Source organism: Microtus oregoni, unplaced genomic scaffold (assembly GCF_018167655.1).
Source record: "Microtus oregoni isolate MIOR12 unplaced genomic scaffold, Mior012 000001F_ref0000356, whole genome shotgun sequence".
NCBI lineage: Eukaryota > Metazoa > Chordata > Mammalia > Rodentia > Cricetidae > Microtus > Microtus oregoni.
Genome location: NW_024543060.1, coordinates 65592789 through 65617559, shown reverse-complemented (window position 1 = coordinate 65617559; position 24771 = coordinate 65592789). Strand labels below are relative to the sequence as shown.

General features: G+C 40.1%; 3 protein-coding genes across 3 annotated transcripts; 2 read left to right on the top strand and 1 right to left on the bottom strand.

Annotated features, from left to right (window-relative positions):
- Positions 1 to 1502: 1502 nt before the first annotated feature.
- LOC121460222 (olfactory receptor 6C3-like) lies at positions 1503 to 2441 on the bottom strand. Its single transcript, XM_041670483.1, has one exon. It carries the CDS (start codon positions 2439 to 2441, stop codon positions 1503 to 1505), a length of 939 nt encoding a protein of 312 aa, XP_041526417.1.
- A 4815-nt stretch (positions 2442 to 7256) lies between these two features.
- On the top strand, positions 7257 to 7595 carry LOC121463619 (40S ribosomal protein S27-like). The gene has a single exon (XM_041675902.1). It carries the CDS (start codon positions 7263 to 7265, stop codon positions 7593 to 7595), a length of 333 nt encoding a protein of 110 aa, XP_041531836.1. The 5' UTR covers positions 7257 to 7262.
- A 7431-nt stretch (positions 7596 to 15026) lies between these two features.
- On the top strand, positions 15027 to 15978 carry LOC121460492 (S-phase kinase-associated protein 1-like). Its single transcript, XM_041670932.1, has one exon. The coding sequence runs from the start codon at positions 15096 to 15098 to the stop codon at positions 15606 to 15608; it is 513 nt and encodes a 170-aa protein (XP_041526866.1). The 5' UTR covers positions 15027 to 15095; the 3' UTR covers positions 15609 to 15978.
- The last annotated feature ends 8793 nt before the right edge of the window (positions 15979 to 24771 follow it).

Below are 24771 nucleotides of genomic sequence, written 5' to 3'. Positions count from 1 at the left end.
TTACCCTCCAGAGCTAAGCTACTTTTGGTTATACGATTTGCGACAGCAACAGAGAAAGAAATTAATATGCATGCATGGTGTGGGAGGTGTTTCTGTCTATGTGTTTCTTTTGTTGGTTAATGAATAAAGAAACTGCCTTGGCCTGTTGACAGGGCAGAATTTAGGTAGGTGGGGAAGACAGAACTGAATACTGGGAGAAAGAAGGGCAGAGTTAGAGAAGCCATGGATCTGCCACTGGAGGTAGACAGGCTGAGACTTTGCTGGTAGGCCACGAGCTTGTGGTGATATACAGATTAATAGAAATGGGTTAAATTAATATGTAAGAGTTAGTCAATAAGAAGCTAGAGCTGAGACAAGCAGTGATTTAATGAATACAATTTCTGTGTGGTTATTTGGGGCTAAACTAGCCAAGTGGCCGGGACAAACAAGCAGGCCCTCCTACACATGTGGTCTGGGGAAAGACACACAGGGTCCAGTAAGGAAGGCCTGGAGAGAGGGGAAAAGAATCCCTAAATTCAGTGGTTAAGAGTGTTTGATGCACAATCAGGAGGTGAAGACGTTGGCTATAAGTAAACACATAAAATCTGAGCATAATCCCATCAATGACTATAACTCAAGAACTGAAGGGTACATCAACAAGTGGATCACTGGGACTTGTTGATGGCAAACCTAGCTGAACTTCAAGTTGATGAAATATTCTGCCTCAAAGGAACAAGACAAGAGTGAGAAGGGGACACCCAGCACTATCCTCTAACCACCATACACACAGGCATGCATGTTCACACACACACATTTACAAACTCCCAAATATGCTCACCATCCCAAATGGACACACAGAAAGGAATAGCCACGATAGAATGTACAATCAAAATGAATATAAAACATAATAACATTTGTATCAAGGTTAGAAAGGGAAGATTGAAAAACTGTGCCCAATGAAATAGAGAAGAAAACAAGTAAATAATGAAAAGTGTGAATGCACTTTACCATTAGTATCATATTTTTGTTGACAGAGACAGCAGCAAAGAACAGGTTCTTATTCCACAATAATGATGACTATCAAATGTTCTATAACAGTTTAGAGTAATCCCACATCCTCCAGGGTGGAATTTTCAATGCAGATGAAATGTTGGACAATACCCACACAGGTTTAATGGAAGACAGGACATAGTAACTTTAAAATTAAAAAGAAGGTTGAGGGAATGGAGAGAAGGCTCATAGGTTAAAAGTTATTGCTCTCCTTTCTGAGTACACTTGGTGCAATTCCCAGAACCCACATGGTAGCTCACTACCATCTGTGACTCTACTTCCAAGGGACCCAATGCCCTCCTCTGGTCTCTGTGGGTATCAGGCTTACAATAGGTACACAGGTATACAGACAGGCAAAACACCCAAACACACAAAATACTTAGTTAAAAAGATGAAATCAATTAGCTCATACTGTAAAGTTTCATTCATCCTATTTTGAAAAGGTACAATGATATTCATGTTAACAATGGCTTTCATTTGTTTCTATGAAACATTACTTTATTAATCAAATCCTTGAAGGCTTGTTTGACTTGTTGATTTCTCAACGTGTAAATAAAAGGGTTCAACATGGGAGCAATTGAAGTGTTGAGAACAGCCACCCCTTTGGTCAGCGATGCCCGTTCATTGGCAGAAGGTTTGACGTACATGAAGATGCAGCTTCCATACGAGATGGAGATGACAATCATGTGGGAGGAGCAGGTGGAGAAAGCCTTTTTCCTCTGGCTGGCAGATGGGAACCTCAGGATGGTGCTGATGATGTAGATGTATGACAAGATCACTAGGGCCAGTGTGAACAACAAAGTGATAGAGGCAAAATAAAAACCAATTGTTTCTAAAAACCATGTATCTGAGCATGACAGTTGTAAAATGGGGAAGTAGTCACAGCAGAAATGGTCAATGACATTCGAAGCACAAAAATCTAACTTGAGGAATAACATGAGCAGCGGGAAGATGGTCAGAAACCCTCCCAGCCACGAGGTGAGAACAAGCAGGGCACAGACTTTCTGACTCATGATGACGGTGTAATGCAGTGGCTTGCAGATGGCGACATAGCGATCATAAGACATAGCAGTTAGAAGAAAGAACTCAGACACTCCCATGGAGATGAAGAAAAATAACTGAGCCAAACAGTTGTTGTAGGAAATGCTCTTAACTTTCGTAACTATTGACTCCAAAAATCTAGGAATGGAAACACTGGTAAATATAATTTCTAAGAAGGAGAAATTCCGGAGGAAGAAATACATAGGCATCTTTAAGCGAGAGTCAAGCAAGGTGAGGGTGATGATGGTTAGGTTTCCACACACACTTAATATGTAAGCAATGAATAAAAAGAAAAAAATTACAGCCTGAAGCTCTGGTGTGTCTGAAATGCCCAAGAGCACAAACTCTGTAATCACAGAGTGGTTTCTCATAATGATTTATTGTCCATAGAATCTATTGATAAAAATCAAAGTGCAAATTTAATGTTGACGAATTAAAGCTTAAATATTGATATTACTATATCCAGTAAAATGAAACAATATCTTTTCATTCCTATTAAACATCTTGTTGAAAGAAAACATTTTTAAATGGCTTATAAAGCTCCCTTCAATAATTATACACAAAACCTTTACATACAATCATAATTTCTATATGTGTAGAGTACTTTTGAACTATAGATTTCTGCAACAATATTATAATATTGTCTTCATTTCCAATATAAAACATTACTTTCTGGTTTCATACATCATATGCTTTCATAACTGAATACATAATTTTTAATTTCAACTATAATACTATTTTCCAAACTTCTATAATTTATTGGTAGAAACTGAGCACCTAATCGTATTTACTAAACCTAAATGCTGTCATGGTTATTTTCAAACTTAATATGTGTTATTTTAAAATGACCAGAAAAACAAATGTGTTTGTGAACACTGAAATTGTCAGAGACCAGCTTTGACAAAAATACCACTACCAGGGTAGGGGAATGTGGGTTGGAAAAATAAGTAAAGAGAACAAAATTGCAAGTGAAAATAATAAAACAGAAAATATAGAATAGTACCAAGAGGGAGTTCCAATGAATACTGAAATTTGTTTGCCTTTAATTTTCCATGCACTTTTATAACCCAATATGACAGGTGGAAGAAGACAAAAGACTCCTTTAACACAGTACAAAGGACAATTCGAATAGTTACTTCCTTCAATATTTAGAGCCATCAAGCCACTAACCCATGATAAAGGCATTCTGTTGTTTAGGCAGTGAACTAACCTAGACCAAGTATCCTGAAGGCAGGCACTCCCTAGGTCAAACCACCTATTTCAAAAGAAGGAGCTAGAAGTATGCTTGAATGTCCTGACCATTAGGCAGAGTGGAGTGGATGGATCTGTATGGGCCATCTTAAGGTCCAAAACACAAGAAACCACACCTTAGCTCAGGATGTTTAACTGTACTTGTTATCAAAAATTTTGAGCCTCTGTGCGTCTGGCGCCGCCGCCGCTGCGCAACCTCAGTGACAGGCTATGTATTTCAGGTGCTTGCTCAAGTTCTGCTCGCCTTGGCCAAATGGCGTCTGGGCTGGCAGAGCAGTGGGTGGGGGTGGGGGCTGTCTCTTCCTTTGCAGTTAATCAGTAAAAATTACCCCTAGTCCAGGACTCTTGTTTGAACAAATACAAAATAAAAATGATGTAAGGTACGCAAGCAAAGCTTACAGGTTTATTGGCAGTAGTGTGGTAACTTTTCATGTTTCAGTGGCAGACCTGGCAACAAATTCATAAAAGCTTAATTTTTATACAAATAGTTTTATTACAAATTTGAATTCTTAAGAAATACACATTTAAAGAAATTAAAAAAAAAATTTTGAGTGAGCTGAAACTCTCTGACCTTCAGACAAGATGAAAATAGGCTCACATTTTTGGGCCTCCACAAGAAACGAGAATGGATTTTCTATTATTATAAAAACAAGTAAGTCCTAATTTGTGGGAATAAAAACAATAGCAAGGAAAAATAATTTAAGCAGAGCCAGAGGTCAGTAACTACTTTCTGTTAATTATGAGCCCCTTACAGCATTTCGACATCTTCTTTTTACTAAGTTCACTTTGTAATCTTATCTTTAAACTTTCTTGAGGACAAAAAGGAACTCATACAAAAGATTTATTACGTCAAAGCATAATAGTGCCTTCCTTCTCAAAGAATCAACAGAATAAATAAAAATATCTGTAGTATTTACTTCGTCAAACTCTACACTGTAATCTCCTACTCTCTCCTGAGAGCTAACAGACAGCACAGCATGTGTGGTTATCACAGTGTGATGGGCTACTTTCTAGACAGGGAGTCAGCAAGGGATAAGTACCAAAGCTGAAAATGGGCACTGTCCACCTTTTTCTGTCTTGTTTTCTGAGTCTCTGTGATTTTTCTCTTTATGAATAGACATTTATTTTTCATCATTATGTCATCAAAATGGACAGATAACTGTTATATGGTTTACATGATATTTTAAAAATATAATAAAATTCAATGTTAATAGTAATAAATGTACTTAAGTGATAATTTGGGGATCCTTGCATTTTTCCAGTAAAGTAAATCTTCCAACGATAGATAAAAATTCATTTATTAACAAATGTGAAATACAGTTTGGTGTATATGATAATACCAGTTAGATATAAAACCCTACAGTCTACAAATATGACTTAATTTCTGCCACTTAAAACACAAAATTAGACATATTTATAATATTCTCCAAAAGTTTTTCTTATTCAGGTCGCTCTTGACTAAATTTTACACTGAATCCTGTCATATTAAAAACTTCACACTGAATTGCTTGTGAAATTGCTAACAGCCTCAGTGTTTGAAATCTGCACAAACATAAATACAGTCTTACCTTTTCTGGCCAGATTATAAATCCCTGATACACTCAGCTAAAGAACAGAAGGATGCACACAGAAGCTCAAGACGTGTGTGGTGATGTCGTGACTCCTCTTTCTTGAAAACCAAACACTATAGAGAGACAGAGAAAAAGTGTACCAATCAACTGATAACACTCGACCTGACTTCCCTTTGGTCAAGCAATTTTCCTAATAAGAGCATGGACTCAGTCTATGCTCAGGAGATGATTCTTTCTCTGTTCACTTGGGATTAAACTCAGGGCTAACCTGTCCTACAATGGGATCCGCGTTGACACTCTTAGTGATAGTTTACTAATTAGTAAATTCTGCCAGTGCAGAGCAGAATAGAGAACTAAAATAAAAATTACTTTAATATCTCCAAAAGTTAGGGTTATATCTTTTCCTTGATTTTTATTTTCCCACAATATGAGATCCAGAGTCACAGCGGTGTACGAGGACCTATCCTCTCCTTACCCTTGCATTTCCTTCAAACCTTTTTATTAGTCAAAAGAACATATACCATAACAAATCAAATAGTTTCTATGTATCACATAAACAATCACAGGCTCAGTTATTCTATTGTATTATTATATTTTATTGTATTTTACATATTCTACAAATGCAGACATTGTGAGATTTTACTGTACAAAATGTTCTATAACTTTCCTATCCTGTTTTCTTTCAGTTAACACTGAGAAATGGATGTTATTTTTGTCAAGTTCTCTAGAAAAAAAATCCATCCTTTTATATCAATTACATGGGATACCCAAGGAGACTTGTACAATAATTTATTAATTTGATGGTTGGTTAAGATTAAGGTTGGGACCAGGTGGTGGTGGTGCATGCCTTTAATCCCAGCACTTGGAAGGCTGAGGCAGGTGAATCTGTACTTTGTTATGCTAGAGAGGATGTGGAGCAAGGGGAACACTCCTCCACTGCTGGTAGGAGTACAAACTTGTACAGTCACTTTAGAAATCAATATGGCAGTGTCTCAGAAAACTGGGAATCAAACTACCTCAAAACCTAGCTATACCACTCTTGGACATATATCCACAGGATGCACAATCATATGACAAGAACACTTGCTCAACTATATTCATAGCATTATTTGTAATAGCCAGAACCTGAAAACAACCTAGATGTCCCTCAACTGAAGAACGGGGTAAAGAAAATGTGTATATTTATACAATGGAGTATTACTCAACTGTTAAAAACAATGGCATCTTGAAATTTGCAGGCAAATGGATGGAACTTAAAAAAAATAATAATTCTGCATGAGGTAACCTAGAGCCAAAAAGAAAACATGATATGTTCTCACTTATAAGTGGATATTAGCTGTAAAGTAAAACACGGTCTTGCCCTGGTCTTCAAACCCAGACAGGCTTTAAACCCAAAGAGGAATTAGAGAAAAATGTATGGATCTCACTGGGAAGGGGAAATAGGTTTTTGAGGGTGAATTGGAGGCAGGTGGGGTTGGGACCTGGAAAAAAAAGTGGTTGATCTTAGTATCCTCTGGAACATAAGAGAGCAAGGTCCTGTTTCAGTTACCATATACGAGCGGGTATCTTGAGCTGGAAGAGTAAAAGGTTTAAGATGAGACAGGTGAATCCAATGAGGGAGGCCCTTGAGCTTGCAGCTGTGGGAGTTACAAGACTTACTATAAAGGGGCCCTGCCATTTAGGGGGAAAGGGTAAGGGGCGTTGGTCTGGGGGGGGGGGAGAATAGTACCTGATCTCCTATTTTATTTTATTTACTTATTTATTTTAATTTATTAGATTTTTAAAAAATACCAATCCAAGTTCCCACTCCCTCCTCCCATTCCCTCCACACACCCTCCCACCCCACCCCGATCCAACCCTCAGAGAGTATAAGGCACATTGCTTTGGGGAAGGTCCAAGGACCCTCCCTACTATATCTATGCTGAGCAAGGTATACTTCCAAAGAGAATAGGATCCCAAAAAGTCAGTACATGCAGCAGTGATAAATCCTGGTGCCACACCAGTAGCCCCTCAGTCTGCCCCAGCAATTTAACAGTCAACAACATTCAGAGGGACTAGTTTGGTCCTGTGCTTGTTACTTCCCAGTCTGGCTGGAATTGGTGAGCTCCTATTAGCTCAGGTAAACTGTTTCAGTGGGTAAACCATTCACGCTCTTGACTTTTTTGCTCATATTCTCATTCCTTCCACTCTTCAACTGGAAATTGGGAGCTCAGTCCAGTGCTCCAATGTGGGTCTCTGCCTCTATATCCATAAATTGCTAGATGAAGAGTCTATGGTGATATTTAAGATATTCATCAGTCTGGAGATGAGCACTCGCCAGCAAGCACCTCACCTCAGAGATCTGGAGTGCTGGTGCTGGCCGAGCCCACCATGCCTCTGGCTAGAGATCTTTTACACCCTTCCTTGGAAGATGAAAAGAAAAAACATAAAAAGAAACGGCTGGTTCAGAGCCCAAATTCTTACTTCATGGATGTGAAATGTTCAGGCTGCTACAATATTACTACAGTTTTCAGCCATGCTCAGACAGTGGTTATTTGTGTAGGTTGTTCACCAGTTCTGTGCCAGCCCACAGGAGAAAAAGCCAGGCTCACCGAAGGCTGTTCATTTAGAAGAAAGCAACACTATTCATCTATACAAATTCCTGAGTTTGCATTTTTCACAGAAAGTCTTATCAAGTTTAGTGACTCTACCAAGACAATGTAAGTGTGTTTGATTTTATAAAGTATACAACAGTGATCTCCTATTTTGGTGTCAGTTTTTCAATAAAGTTTTAATTATTAAAAAAAAGATATTCATCAATCTGACTACAGGGCAAATCAAGATCAGGCCCCCTCTCCTCTATTGCTTAGGTTCTTAGTTGGGGTCATCCTTGTGGATTCCTGGGAATTTTTCTAGAGCCAGGTTTCTGCTAACCCTATAATGGCTCCCTCAATCAAGATATCTCTTTCCTTGCTCTCATCTCTTTCCTTCCTCCATCTCAACTATCCCATTTCCTCAAGTTCTCAACCCTCCTCTTCTCCCCTCCTCTTCTTTTTCTACCCTCCATCCTCATGCTTCCAATATTATCAGGTGATCTTGCCTGTTTCCAATTTCCAGGTAGATGTATATATGTTTTTCTTTGGATTCACCTTATTCCTTAACCTTTCTAAGATCATGAACTGTAGGCACAATGTACTTTGTTTAAAGCTAGAATCGACTTATGAGTGAGTACATACTTTATTCATCTTTTGGGGCCTGGGTTACCTCACTCACTCAGGATAGTGTTTTCTTTTTGTTAATAAATCTTTTTTAAGATTCTATTTATTTATTCTGTATACAATGTCTGCCTCCATGTATGCCTACAGGCCAGAAGAGGGCACCAGATCTCATTGCAGATGGTTGTGATCCACCATATGGTTGCTGGACCTCTGGAAGAGCAGCCAGTGCTCTTAATCGCTGAGCCATCTCTCCAGCCCCCAGGATAGTGTTTTCTAATTCTATCCATTTGCATGCAAAATTCAAGATGTCATTGGTTTTTACCACTGAGTAGTACTCTAATGTGTGGATTGCCACACTTTCTTCATCCATTCTTCCATTGAGGGGCATCTAGGTTGTTTCCAGGTTCTGGCTATTACAGATAATGCTTCTATGAACATAGTTGAACAAATGCTTTGTAGTATGATTGAGCATCTTTTGGGTATTTTTCCCAAGAGTGGTATTGCTGGATCCTGAGGTAGGTTGACTACCAATTTCCTGAGAAACCGCCACACTGATTTCCAAAGTGGTTGCACAAGTTTGCATTCCCACCAGCAATGGATGAGTATTCCACTTACTCCACATCTTCTCCAGCATAAGCTATCATTAGTGTTTTTGATTTTAGACATTCTGACAGGTGTAAGAGGGTATCTCAGAGTTGTTTTGATTTGCAGTTCCTTGATGGCTAAGGATGTTGAACATGTGCTTAAGTATCTTTTGGAATTTGAGATTCTTCTGTTGAAATGTCTCTGTTTAGTTCCATACCCCATTTTTAAATTGGGTTATTTAGAATTTTAATGTCTAATTTCATCAGTTCTTTATATATTTTGGAGATTAGTCCTTTTTCTGATGTGGGTTTGGTGAAGATCCCACTCAGTAGGCTGCCTTTTTATCTTATTGACTATATCCGTTGCTTTACAGAAACTTTTCAGTTTAAGGAGGTCCCATTAATTTATTGTTGTCCTTATTCTCTGGGGTATAGTTAGGAAGACAACTTTCCACTTTTCTATCAGGTTTAGTGTGGTCAGATTTATATTGTGGTCTTTAATCCATTTGGACTTGAGTTTTGTGCATGGCAATAGATATGGATCTATTTTTATTTTTCTACATGTTATGCCAACACCATTTGTTGAAGATACTTCCTTTTTTAATTGTATAATTTTAGCTTCTTTGTCAAAAATCAGGTGCTCGTAGGTGTGTAGATTATTATCTGGGTCTTTGATTCGATTCCATTGGTCAACGTCTCTGTTTTTATGCCAATACCAAGCTGTTTTCATTACTGTAGCTCTGTAATAAAGCTTGATGTCAGAGATGGTGATGCCTCCAGAAGTTTCTTTATTGTTTTTCCATATAAAGTTGATTATTGTTCTTTCAAAGTCTGTGAAGAATTGTGTTGGGATTTTGATGGGGATTGCATTGAATCTGTAGATTGTTTTTAGTAGGATTGTCATTTTTACTATGTTATTCCTACCTAGCCAAGAGCATGGGAGATCTTTTCATTTCTGATATCTTCATCAACTTCTTTCTTCAAAGACTTAAAGTTATTGTCAAATAGGTCTTTCACTTCTTTGGTTAGTATTACCCCCAAGATATTTTAAGTTATTTGTGGCTATCGTAAAAAGTGATGTTTCTCTGATTTTCCACTCAGCTTCTTTATCCTTTGTGTATATATAGAAGGGCTACTGATTTTTGTTTCAGTTGATCTTGTATCCTGCCACATCGCCAAAGGTATTTATTTATCATCTGTAGGGGTTCTCTGGTAGAGGTTTTGGGGTCACTTATGTACACTATCTTATCATCTGCAAATAATGAAAGTTTGACTTCTTTCTTTCAAATTTGAATTTCCTTGATCTCTTTTTGATGTCTTATTTCTATTGCTAAAACTTCAAGAACTATGTTGAAGAGATACGGAGAAAGTGGACAGCCTTGTCTTGTTTCTGATTTTAGTGGAATCGCTTTGAGTTTCTCTCCATTTAATTTGATATTGGCTGTTGGCTTGCTATATATTGCTTTTATTATATTTAGATATGTTCCTTACATCCCTGATCTCTCCAAGACCTTTATCATGATGGGTATTGGTTTTATCAAATGCTTTTCAGCTTCTAATGAGATGATCATACGGTTCTTTTTTCTTTCTGTTTATGTATATGATGGATTACATTGATAGATTTTCATATGTTGAACCAGCCCTGCATCTCTGGGATGAAATCTACTTGATCGTAATGGATAATTTTTTTTCTTTTTTTATTGAGAAAAGGAGAAAAAAAAAAACAAGTTTCCACCTCCTCCCAGCCTCCCATTTCCCTCCCCCTCCTCCCCCCATACGCCCCCTCCTCCCACCCTTCTCCCCCTCCCCCCACTCCTTTCCCCCTCCCTCTCCAGTCCAAAGAGCAGTCAGGGTTTTCTGCCCTGTGGTAAGACCTAGGACCTCCCACCTCCGTCCATATCTAGGAAGGTGAACATCCAAACTGGCTGGGCTCCCACAAAGCCATCACATTATGTAGGATCAAACCCTCGTGCCATTGTCCTTTGCGTCTCATCAGCCCTCATTGTTCGCCATGTTCAGAGAGTCCAGTTTTATCCCATGCTTTTTCAGTCACAGTCCAGCCGGTCTTGGTGAGCTCTCAATAGATCAGCTCCACTGTCTCAGTGGGTGGGTGCATCCCTCGTGGTCCCGACTTCTTTGCTCATGTTCTCCCTCCTTCTGCTCCTCATTGGGACTTTGGGAGCTCAGTCCAGTGCTCCAGTGTGGGTCTCTGTCTCTATCTCCATCCATCACCAGATGAAGGTTCTATGATGATATGCAAGATATTCGTCAGTATTGCTCAAGGATAGGGTCATTTCAGGTTCCCTATTCTCAACTGCCCAAGGAACTAACTGGGGACCTCAGCTTGGGCACCTGGGAGCCCCTCTAGGGTCAGGTCTCTTGCCAACCCTAAAGTGGTTCCCTTAACTAAGAATTGTGGTTCCGTGCTCCCCTGTCCAACCTTCCTTTATCCCAATCCTCCTGCTTTCCCAAGGCCCGACCTCCTTCCCTTCTAACTTTTCTCTCCCCATCTCCCCTTACCCCCAACCCACCCCACCCCAAGATCCCAATTTTCTCCCCGGCAATTTTGTCTACTTCCCTTAGCCAAGAGGATAACTATATGTTTTTCCTTGGGTTCCCCTTCTTACTTAGCTTCTTTAGATTCACCTATTGTAGACTCCGTGACCCTTATTTATGGTTAGAAACCAATTATGAGTGAGTACATCTCATGTTCATCTTTTTGGGTCTGGGATACCTCACTCAGGATAGTGTTTTCTATTTCCATCCATTTGCATGCAAAATTCGAGAAGTCATTGTTTTTTACCGCAGCATAGTACTCTAGCGTGTATATATTCCATACTTTCTTCATCCATTCTTCCATTGAAGGGCATCTAGGTTGTTTCCAGGTTCTGGCTATTACAAATAATACTGCTATAAACATAGTTGAACAAATGCTTTTGTCATATGATAGGGCCTCTCTTGGGTATATTTCCAAGAGTGGTATTGCTGGGTCCAGGGGTAGGTTGATCCCGAATTTCCTAAGAAACCGAAACACTGACTTCCATAGTGGTTGCACAAGATTGCATTCCCACCAGCAATGGATGAGGGTACCCCTTCCTCCACAACCTCTCCAGCAATATAGAATGTAGAAACAGAAGGGTCATTACCAAATTCCTTTTATGAAGCTAAAGTTACTCTGATACCAAAACCACACAAAGACTCAACCAGGAAAGAGAATTACAGGCCAATCTCACTCATGAACATCGACGCAAAAATCCTCAACAAAATACTGGCAAACCGAATCCAAGAACACATGAGGAAAATTATCCATTATGATCAAGTAGGCTTCATTCCTGAGATGCAGGGCTGGTTCAACATACGAAAATCTATCAATGTAATCCAGCATATAAATAAACTGAAGGAAAATAACCATATGATCATCTCATTAGATGCTGAAAAAGCATTCGACAAAATTCAACATCCATTTATGTTAAAAGTCTTGGAGAGATTAGGGATACAAGGGTCATACCTAAATATAATAAAAGCTATATACAGCAAGCCGACAGCTAACATCAAATTAAACGGAGAGAAACTCAAAGCCATCCCGCTTAACTCAGGAACACGACAAGGATGTCCACTCTCTCCATACCTCTTCAATATAGTACTTGAAGTTCTAGCAATAGCAATAAGACAACATAATGGGATCAAGGGGATTCGAATTGGAAAGGAAGAAGTTAAACTTTCGTTATTCGCAGATGATATGATACTGTACATAAGCGACACCCAAAACTCCACCAAAGAACTTTTACAGCTGATAAACACCTTTAGTAATGTGGCAGGATACAAGATCAACTCCAAAAAATCAGTCGCCCTCTTATACACAAAGGATAGGGAAGCAGAGAGGGAAATCAGAGAAGCTTCACCATTCACGATAGCCACAAACAGCAGTAATGGATAATTTTTTAATGTGTTCTTGCATTCAGGTTGCCTGTATTTTAGTGATTATTTTTGCATCTATGTTCATTAGTGAGATTGGTTTGTAATTCTCTTTCTTGGTAGAGTCTTTGTGTGGTTTTGGTATCAGGGTGGCTGTAGCCTCATAAAAAAGGGTTTGGCAATGTTCCTTCTGTTTCTATTATATGGAACACTATGAGGAGTAGAGGTATTCGCTCTTCTTGGAAGTTCTGGTTGAATTATGCACTAAAACCATCCGGCCCTGGGCTTTTTTTTTTTTTTTTTTTGGTTGGGAGGTTTTGATGACAGCTTCAATTTCTTGAAGTTCATAGGTCTATTTAAATTGCTCATCTGGTCTTGATTTAATTTTTGTAACATGGTATCTATCTAAAAAATTGCCCATTTTCATTTACATTTTCCAATTTTGTGGACTATGGGTTTTTGTAGTATGATCTAATTATTCCCTAAATTTCCTGTGTCTTTGTTATGTTTCCCTTTTTATTTCTGATTTTATTCATTTGGATGTTCTCTCTCTGCCTTATGATTAGTTTGGATAAGGGTTTATCTTGTTGATTTTCTCAAAGAACCAGTTCTTCGTTTCATTGAGTCTTTGGGTTGTTTTCTTTGTTTCTATTTTGGTGATTTCAGCTCTCAATTTGATTATTTCCTGTCTTCTACTTGTCCTGGTTGAGTCTGCTTATTTTTGTTCTATAGCAGATGGAGGCCATCACAGAAAACGGCAACAGGACACAATGCAAGGATAAGAGATTGTAGAGAGCTCATTTCCAGTGGATACAGCCACATCACAGCTCTCGTGTCTCAGGAACACCATGGAAGATGGAGCAGAAAGAGTGTAAAAGTCAGAATATTGTAGCTCAGCTGTGAAACAGTCTCTCCTAAAAATGTAAGCATACACAAGATTGGGAAAATGGCAATATCAAGAGACAAGTACATGTGGAAGGGGTAAAATTTCATGGGTCCCATCCATAGAAAAAAATCTGTATGCAGCTAGAGACTGCTGGGAGGATAATCAGCCTCTCCCAGGGATGAGCCCCCTCACTGGTTGTCCAATGTAGTCGTCAGCCCCTAAACAATATACACAGAAAACAGATTCAGGAGATTTATTTTTATATATTCATGCATATGAATACGTACAGCTATACATATGTAACAATAATCAAAGAAAAGTGGCTACCAACTTAAAAGGGAGACATAGGAGAGGTTCAAATGAGGGTTACTGGGCTGGGCTAGAGGCAAGAAAGGGAAGGGGAAGTTATATAATTCTATTTTAATTAAAATCTATTAAAAATAACTTCTAGCCTTCAAAAATGTTAATAAACAAAAATTCAAAATGTGGTACATGAGATTTTTTTCAATCACATCAATTGATATTTTTCCTTGGTGGGATGGATTTTGAACTCTGCCTCTTTGTGATGTTTCATGTAGAGAACTGCATTGATGGGGAAAGACACCACTTGCAGTTCTGGTTCAAACCTGTGAAAAAGCAAATCTAAAGTTAGTATTGCTCCACAGGAGTTTAGACCACCTTTGGTGGTGTTTTACTCACAACTACACTGAGTTTGGCTATGCAGTTCAATTTCCTACGGTTCAGCAGATCTGTATTAGGAAAAACAGGGGTGGATCCTTGCCGTAGTTTCCTCCTAACTTTGTCAGAGAACTTAGAGCACAAGGCTGTCTCAGCCCTCAGACTCACATCGCCGTCCGCTCACTGTTTCTCCCAAGTCGTTGGCTCTGCCCAGCTTTGGGCTCTGCGGAACGTCTCTCCTTATGGTGTTCATCTGAGCAAGTTGTGGGGGCGGGGATAGGAGCCCTCCCTGTGAGTTCCTGTCACCCTCACCCATCAGCCTTAAGAGAGTTTGCCACCAGCTCCCCGTTTCACATATCAGTCCCATTTCTATCTGTCCATGGGGGGGGGGGGGTTCTAATGTTCTAATGTCCATAGGGCCATTGATCCGCTGGGTACAGACTCTGCGCTTGCTCCTCTCTCCGTGCTGGTGTGGACAGGGAAGAGAGGGTATAAGCCAATGTCGGACCATTCCTCCTGACCTTAACAAACTGAGTTTTTCCAAAGTCTTTAGCTTCCAGGCATCCCCACCAAATATGTATCCAGGCCTTGGTCATCCAGCTAACTATAAAATGAAACATTTCCTGTAATTTGCCCTAATCTCCACCAAACCAACGGTGGCAGCTGGACACTGCGGCCCCTCTCATCTGTTTCCTGAAAAAAAAAGGAAAAGAAAAGAAAGAGAAAGAGAAAGGAAGGAAGGAAGAAAGAAAGAAAGAAATTAAGAAAGAAAAGGAAAAAGGGGGAAAAGGGGAAGAAATCTCATCTGGGGTTGATAAATTCACTTATAACTATCATTTCTTTCAGGGATAAAAATTGTTATGTGGAGTGGCCTTGTCCTCCTCGTATCTTCTCTGTTATCGGTGACCGGCGCCTCAGGCCCGCGGTCTTGAGACCGAGCACCATGCCTTCGATAAAGTTGCAGAGTTCTGATGGAGAGATATTTGAAGTTGATGTAGAAATTGCCAAACAATCTGTGACTATCAAGACCATGCTGGAAGATTTGGGAATGGATGATGAGGGAGATGATGATCCTGTTCCTTTACCAAATGTTAATGCAGCAATTCTAAAAAAGGTCATTCAGTGGTGCACCCATCACAAGGATGACCCTCCTCCTCCTGAGGATGATGAGAACAAAGAAAAGCGGACAGATGATATTCATGTTTGGGACCAAGAATTCCTGAAAGTTGACCAAGGAACACTTTTCGAACTTATTCTGGCTGCAAACTACTTAGACATCAAAGGTTTGCTTGATGTCACATGCAAGACTGTGGCCAATATGATTAAGAGGAAAACTCCTGAGGAGATTCGTAAAACCTTCAATATCAAAAATGACTTTACTGAAGAGGACGAGGCCCAGGTACGCAAAGAGAACCAGTGGTGTGAAGAGAGTGAAGTGCTGTGCCTGACACTGTAACACTAGAAGGGTTGCTCCACATGCTAGTTGCACTGCTCTGTTTATAATTGTTAATATGAGAACGGTAGACAAACGCAGTCTCGTCCTCACTGCATGTGTAGTTCCAGTACAGATCTGACCTATGGCTGAGTTTCTTCTATGAGCTAAAGTTCTTTTGTTTTTGTTTTTTTCAGTATTCTGAATAAAACTGAACTTTTGGGTTCTCTGTGGAAAGTGGCATTTTGGGCTTTCCCTCTTTCTGTAAAGTGATTTCTGCCTAGTTCATTGTCCAGTTAACTTCAGTGAGCCTTTGAAAGTTGGCATTGTAAATAAAACAACTTATGAGAAGTATTCTGAAATAGAATTAATAAAACATGATCTTTGTTCATGAGTTGGAAACTGGAACAAGGGAACTTGAAGTCAATGTTGCAAGTGGGGTTGTTAAGATGTGTTCCAGCGCTCTAGGCGCCAGGAGACCCAGCGTTGGGGTGAGTTTCTGACCCTGCGGCGCCAGCCCGGGAAGGGGAGTTCAGAGCTTCCTTGGCCCCCTATCCTTCTTGAGCTCTCGGCAGGGCACCCACTCCCTGCATACCTCCTCTTTCTTCCTAGCCCACCCAGCTTCCATCCAGAACCCTCCCCAATTTGCCCCACCGCCCTCTTTCTGCACATACATCACCCAGCCCAGCCTGTCTGGGCACTGGGTCCGAATCCTCAGGGCACCCAAGCGGGCGGGAGTCTCTTTGTTTCTATGGCCTGCCTGCACCAAGCAGGGTAGGCGCTTTGTTTGCGACCTGCCCACCAGCAAGGAGGCCTGATCTCTCGGCGCCAGGAGACCCAGCCTTGGGATGAGTTTCTGACCCTGCGGCGCCAGCCCGGGAAGGGGAGTTCAGAGCTTCCTTGGCCCCCTATCCTTCTTGAGCTCTCGGCAGGGCCCCCACTCCCTGCATACCTCCTCTTTCTTCCTAGCCCACCCAGCTTCCATCCAGAACCCTCCCCAATTTGCCCCACCGCCCTCTTTCTGCACATAACATCACCCAGCCCAGCCTGTCTGGGCACTGGGTCCGAATCCTCGGGGCACCCAAGCAGGCGCGAGTTCCTTTGTTTCTTTGGCCTGCCTGCACCAAGCAGGGTAGGCGCTTTGTTTGCCACCTGCCCATCAGCACGGAGGCCTGATCTCTCGGTGCCAGGAGACCCAGCCTTGGGGAGACCCAGCATTGGGGAGAGACAACGTTGGGGAGATCCAGCATTGGGTAGGCAAGGAGACCTGATCCGGTAAAGAAGATCCATAAGGGAGCATTTGGAAGAAGAGATGGGTAGACGCCAAGGCAAGAATTCGCCCAACAAGCTGAAAAGCAACATGAAGCCACCAGAAACCAGCGACCTCACAACGGGAGGACATGAACACATTAATCAAGAAGTAGAAAAGGTTGACTTCATGAAAGTGATTGATGCCCTTAAACAGCATGTAAAAAATGCCCTTATAGAAATGGATGAGAAATATAACAGAAAGTTTGAAGAACTGAATAAATCAGTGAATGATACCCTAGAAAACCAAGGAAAAACAATCAAACAGATAATGGAAACGGTGCAAGACGTGAAAACTGAAATGGAGGCAAAGAAGAAAACACAAACAGAGGGCCAGCTGGACATGGAAAATTTAAGTAAACAAACAGAGTCTACAGAAACAAGCATAACCAACAGAATACAAGAGATAGAAGAAAGAATCTCAGATTCTGAAGATACCATAGAGAAAATAAACACTCTGATCAAAGAAAACAGCAAGTCCAACAAACTCTCATCACAAAATATTCAGGAAATATGGGACACAATAAAAAGACCAAACCTAGACGCGCAGAGGCGGAGCGGCGCGGCGGCCAGACGCGGCGGAGCAACACCACATACAGGAAGAGGCTTTTGGGGACCAGCACAGCGGCAGACCCAAGCGGTGAGGACAGGCGTGCAATAAGGAGAGCAGTTCGCCCTACTACAATTGAATCAAAGAGGTAGGCTTTTGGTTGGCCAGGTCACTGGCACAAGGGGAGCCTGGTCCTGTCCTGAAGATCCTTCGGAGGGGTGAGAGGGTTCTTGGCCTGCAGCAGGAACCATGAAAGAGAGTGAGGGCATTTTGTAAGCGGAGCCCTTGGCCAGCAGGGAAACCTGATCCGGTTTTTAAAGGACCCATTGGATAGGATCAATAGGAGGAAATGGGCAGGCGCCAAGGCAAGAATTCACCCAATAATCCGAAAAACAACATGAAAACATCAGAACCCAATGATCTTACAACAGAAGTATTTGAACAACCTAACACAGAAGAAGTGGAAAAAATCGACTTTATGAAGATAATAGAGTCCCTTAAACAACATGTAAAAAATGCCCTTATAGAAATGGATGAGAAGTATAACAAAAAGTTTGAAGAAATGAGTAAATACGTGCATGATACCCTGGGAAACCAAGAAAAAACCATCAAGCAGGTAATGGAAACAGTTCAAGAATTGAAAACTGAAATGAAGGCAAAGAAGAAAATACAAACTGAGGACCAGCTGGATATGGAAAATCTAGGCCAACGAGCAGAGTCTACAGAAACAAGCATAATCAATAGAATACAAGAGCTAGAAGAAAGACTCTCAGATGCTGAGGACACCATAGAGAAAATAAACGAACAGATCAAAGAAAACAGCAAAGCCAACAAATTCTCAACACAAAACATTCAGGAACTATGGGACACAATAAAAAAACCAAACCTAAGAATAATAGAAATAGAAGAAGGAGAAGAGTCACAGCTCAAAGGCCCAGAAAATATTTTCAACAAAATTATGGAAGAAAACTTTCCCAACTTAAAGAAAGATATTCATTTAAATATTCAAGAAGCATACAGAACACCAAACAGACTGGATCAAAGAAAAACATCTCCTCGCCATATAATAATCAAAACACAAAATATACAGGTTAAAGAAAGAATATTAAGAGCTGCAAAAGAAAAAGGGCAAGTAACTTATAAAGGTAAACCGATCAGACTTACACCTGACTTCTCTATGGAAACTATGAAAGCCAGAAGGTCCTGGATAGAGGTTCTGCAGAAGCTAAGAGACCATGGATGCAAACCCAAACTACTATACCCAGCCAAGCTATCGTTCATTATCAATGGAGAAAACAAGACATTCCAGGATAAGAACAAATTTAGACAATACGTAGCCACAAATCCAGCACTACAGAAAGTAATAGAAGGAAAATCGCAACCCAAGGAATCCAACACTGCCAACACTGCCTACAATAACCCAGGCATCTAATGACCCTTCACGAGCACATCTCAAAGAAGGGAGACACACAATCTCTACTACCAAAAGCAATAAGAATAACCGGAGTAAACAACCACTGGTCATTAATATCACTTAATATTAATGGGCTCAATTCAACTATAAAAAGGCACAGGCTAAAAGATTGGATACGAAAACAGGATCCAACATTCTGCTGTTTGCAAGAAACACATCTCAACCACAAAGACAGGCACCTACTCAGAGTAAAGGGTTGGGAAAAGGTCTTTCAAGCAAATGGTCCTAAGAAAAAAGCAGGTGTGGCCATACTAATTTCTAACAAAACTGACTTCAAACTAAAATCAATCAGAAGAGACCGAGACGGTCACTTTATACTCATAACAGGAACAATTCATCAGGAGGAGGTCTCAATCCTGAATATATACGCCCCCAATATAAAAGCACCTACTTATGTAAAAGAAATATTACTAGAACTCAAGGCAGACATCAAACCACACACACTAGTAGTAGGAGACTTCAACACACCTCTCTCTCCAAGGGACAGGTCAATCAGACAGAAACCTAATAGAGAATTAAGAGAATTATTGGAGGTAATGAAGCAAATGGACTTAACAGACATCTATAGAACATTCCACCCAAATAGGAAAGAATATACCTTCTTCTCTGCAGCTCATGGAACCTTCTCAAAAATTGACCACATACTCGGAAACAAAGGAAACCTCCACAGATACAAAAAAATATCAGTGTCCACCTGTGTCTTATCAGATCATCACGGATTAAAGTTAGAAGGCAACAACCACGCTGCCCCCAAAAAACCGACAAACTCATGGAAACTGAACAGTCAACTACTGAACCACACCTGGGTCAAGGAAGAAATCAAGAAAGAAATTAAAGTCTTCCTTTAATTTAATGAAAATAAAGGGACAACATACTCAAACCTATGGGACACAATGAAAGCAGTGCTAAGAGGAAAGTTCATAGCACTAAGTGCCCACTTAAAGAAAACGGAGAATGCATACATTGGGGACTTAAAAACACACCTGAAAGCTCTAGAAAAAAAAGAAGCAGACGCGCCCAGGAGAAGTAGAAGACTGGAAATAATAAAACTGAGGGCTGAAATCAACAAAATAGAAACACAGAAAACAGTCCAAAGAATCAATGAAACAAAAAGCTGGTTCTTGGAGAAAATCAACAAGATCGACAAACCCCTATCCAAACTAATTAAACGACAGAGAGAGAACACGCAAATAAATAAGATCAGAAATGAAAAGGGGGACATAACCACAGACACAGAGGAAATTCAGAGAATCATTAGATCTTACTACAAAAGCCTGTATGCCACAAAACTGGAAAATACAAAAGAAATGGACATTTTTTTAAATAAGTATCATATACCAAAGCTAAACCAAGACCAGGTGAATGATCTAAATAGACCGGTTTCTCGCGAAGAATTAGAAATGGTTATCAAAAATCTCCCTTCGAAAAAAAGCCCAGGACCAGATGGTTTCAATGCAGAATTCTACCAGAACTTCCAAGAAGAACTAATACCTATACTCCTTAATGTATTTCACAATATAGAATCAGAAGAGTCATTGCCAAATTCCTTTTATGAAGCTACAGTTACCCTGATACCAAAACCACAAAAAGACCCAACCAAGAAAGAGAATTACAGACCGATCTCACTCATGAACATCGACGCAAAAATTTTCAATAAAATACTGGCAAACCGAATCCAAGAACACATAAGAAAAATTATCCATTATGATCAAGTAGGCTTCATCCCAGAGATGCAGGGCTGGTTCAACATACGCAAATCTATCAATGTAATCCACCATATAAATAAACTGAAAGAAAAAAACCATATGATCATTTCACTAGATGCTGAAAAAGCATTCGACAAAATTCAACACCCCTTTATGATAAAGGTCTTGGAGAGAATAGGGATACAAGGGTCCTACCTAAATATAATAAAAGCTATTTACAGCAAGCCAACAGCTAACATTAAATTAAACGGAGAAAAACTCAAAGCCATCCCACTAAAATCAGGAACACGACAAGGATGTCCACTCTCTCCATACCTCTTCAATATAGTGCTTGAAATTCTAGCAATAGCAATAAGACAACATAAGGAGATCAAGGGGATTCGTATTGGAAAGGAAGAAGTTAAGCTTTCATTATTTGCAGATGATATGATAGTGTACATAAGCGACCCCAAAAATTCTACCAAAGAACTCCTACAGCTGATAAACAGCTTTAGTAATGTGGCAGGATACAAGATCAACTCCAAAAAATCAGTGGCCTTCCTATACACTAAGGATAAGGAAGCAGAGAGGGAAATCAGAGAAGCATCACCTTTCACGATAGCCACAAATAGCATAAAATACCTTGGGGTAACCCTGACCAAGGAAGTGAAAGATCTACTTGACAAGAACTATAAGTCTTTGAAGAAAGAAATTGAAGAAGACACCTGAAAATGGAAAGACCTCCCTTGCTCTTGGATTGGGAGGATCAACATAGTAAAAATGGCAATTCTACCAAAAGCAATCTATAGATTCAATGCAATCCCCATCAAAATCCCATCAAAATTCTTCACAGATCTGGAGAAGACAATAATTAACTTTATATGGAAAAACAAAAAACCCAGGATAGCCAAAACAATCTTATACAATAAAGGATTGTCTGGAGGCATTACCATCCCTGACTTCAAACTCTATTACAGAGCTACAGTATTGAAAACAGCTTGGTATTGGCATAAAAACAGAGAAGTCGACCAATGGAATCGAATAGAAGACCCTGACATTAACCCACAAACCTATGAACACCTGATCTTCGATAAAGGAGCTAAAAGTATACAATGGAAAAAAGAGAGCATCTTCAACAAATGGTGCTGGCAAAACTGGATGTCAATCTGTAGACGAATGAAAATAGATCCATATCTATCACCATGCACAAAACTCAAATCCAAATGGATTAAAGACCTCAATATCAGTCCGAACACACTGAACCTGATAGAGGAGAAAGTGGGAAGTACTCTACAGCAAATGGGCACAGGAGACCACTTCCTATGTATAACCCCAGCAGCACAGACACTAGGGGCATCATTGAATAAATGGGACTTCCTGAGGCTGAGAAGCTTCTGTAAAGCAAAGGACACTGTCACTAAGACAAAAAGACAACCCACTGACTGGGAGAAGATCTTCACCAACCCTGCAACTGACAAAGGTTTGATCTCCAAAATATATAAAGAACTCAAGAAACTAGACCGTAAAAGGCTAATCAACCCAATTATAAAATGGGGCACTGAGCTGAACAGAGAATTCTCAACAGAAGAAGTTCAAATGGCCAAAAGATACTTAAGGTCATGCTCAACTTCCTTAGCGATCAGGGAAATGCAAATCAAGACAACTTTAAGATACCACCTTACACCTGTCAGAATGGCTAAGATAAAAAACACCAATGATAGCCTTTGCTGGAGAGGTTGTGGAGAAAGGGGTACAATCACCCATTGCTGGTGGGAATGCAAACTTGTGCAACCACTCTGGAAAGCAGTGTTTCGGTTTCTCAGGAAATTCGGGATCAACCTACCCCTGGATCCAGCAATACCACTCTTGGGAATATACCCAAGAGAGGCCCTATCATACAACAAAAGTATATGCTCAACTATGTTCATGGCAGCATTGTTTGTAATAGCCAGAACCTGGAAACAACCTAGATGCCCTTCAACGGAAGAATGGATGAAGAAAGTATGGAATATATACATATTAGAGTATTACTCAGCAGTAAAAAACAAGGACTTCTTGAATTTTGCATACAAATGGATGGAAATAGAAAACACTATCCTGAGTGAGGTAAGCCAGACCCAAAAAGAGGAACATGGGATGTACTCACTCATATTTGGTTTCTAGCCATAAATAAAGGACATTGAGCTTATAATTCATGTTCCTAGAGAAGCTAAATAAGGCGAATCCAAATACAAACACATAGGCATCCTCAGGAATATTAACCTTCATCAGGCGATGAAAGGAGACAGAGACAGAGACCCACACGGGAGCACCGGACAGAAATCCCAAGGTCCAAATCAGGAGCAGAAGGAGACGGAGCACGAGCAAGGAACTCAGGACCACAAGGGGTGCACCCACACACTAAGACAATGGGGATGTTCTATTGGGATCTCACCAAGGCCAGCTGGCCTAGGTCTGAAAAAGCATGGGATAAATCCGGACTAGCTGAACAAAGCGGACAATGAGGAATACTGAGAATTCAAGAACAATTGCAGTGGGTTTTTGATCCTACTGCACGTACTGGCTTTGTGGGAGCCTAGGCAGTTTGAATGCTCACCTTAGGAGACCTGGATAGAGGTGGGCAGTCCTTGGGCTTCCCACAGGTCAGGGAACCCTGATTGCTCTTCGAGCAGATGAGGGAGGGGGACTTGATCGGGGGGAGGGGGAGGGAAATGGGAAGCGGTTGTGGGGACGAGGCAGAAATCCTTAATAAATAAATAAATTTAAAAAAGAAAAAAAAAAAGACCAAACCTAAGAATAATAGGAGTAGAAGAAGGAGAAGAAGTGCAGCTCAATGGTCCAGAAAATATATTTAATAAAATTATAGAAGAAAACTTTCCCAACCTAAAGAAAGATATACCTATGAAGGTTCAAGAAGCATACAGAACACCGAATAGGCTGGATCAAAAAAGAACATCCCCTCGCCATATAATTATCAAAACACAAAGCATACAGAATAAGGAAAGAATATTAAGAGCTGCAAAGGAAAAAGGCCAAATTACTTATAAAGGTAAACCTATCAGACTTACACCTGACTTCTCCATGGAAACCATGAAAGCCAGAAGGTCCTGGATAGATGTACTTCAGAAACTAAGAGATCATGGATGCAAGCCCAGATTACTATACCCAGCCAAGCTTTCGTTCACTATAAATGGAGAAAATAAAATTTTCCAGGATAAAAACAAATTCAAACAATACGCAGCCACAAATCCAGCCTTACAGAAAGTAATAGAAGGAAAATCACTAACCAAGGAGTCGAACAATGACCACAATAACTCAGACATCTAGAGACCCTTCACCAACACAAATCAAAGAAGGGAAACACACAAACTCTACGACTAAAAAAATGACCGGAGTTAACATCCACTGGTCATTAATATCACTTAATGTCAATGGACTCAACTCACCTATTAAAAGGCACAGGCTAAGAGATTGGATATGAAAACAGGATCCAACATTCTGCTGTTTACAAGAAACACACCTCAACAACAAAGACAGGCACCTACTCAGAGTAAAGGGCTGGGAAAAGGCTTATCAAGCAAATGGACCTAAGAAACAAGCAGGTGTGGCCATACTAATCTCTAACAAAGTTGACTTCAAACTTAAATCAATCAGAAGAGATGGAGAGGGGCATTTTATACTCATAACAGGAACAGTTCTGATAGAGATATGAATAATTTACATTGATATGGATTTTGTTTTAGTGATTTAAGGTCAATTTTGTTATATGTATATGTGTTTCTGATCTTGATTAAGAAACTGTGATTGTGTAGTTCATTTAAAAATGTAATGTATAATTAGAAATATAGATTGTTACTAGATAATCATAATAGTCAAGTTTGTAGTCATGTTAGTTAAGGTTTTCTAGATGTGTGTAGATATATTTTAGATAGGCATTCTTCATATTTTTCAAAGATTATAGAATATGGCATTTTAAATGTTTTAATAATTTCGGACTTTTCATGACAATGAGACACTCTGCTCCTGGCAGCACCAATCTACTTCAAGAGGAAGATGGGCATCGAAGAGGATCCTTATGGAGTTTGATAGCCATTTTGGCAAGAAACTGCTCTTGCCTGGACTATTACATAAACTGGACACAGAGAACCCGCAGAGAGAGGACTACTGAAC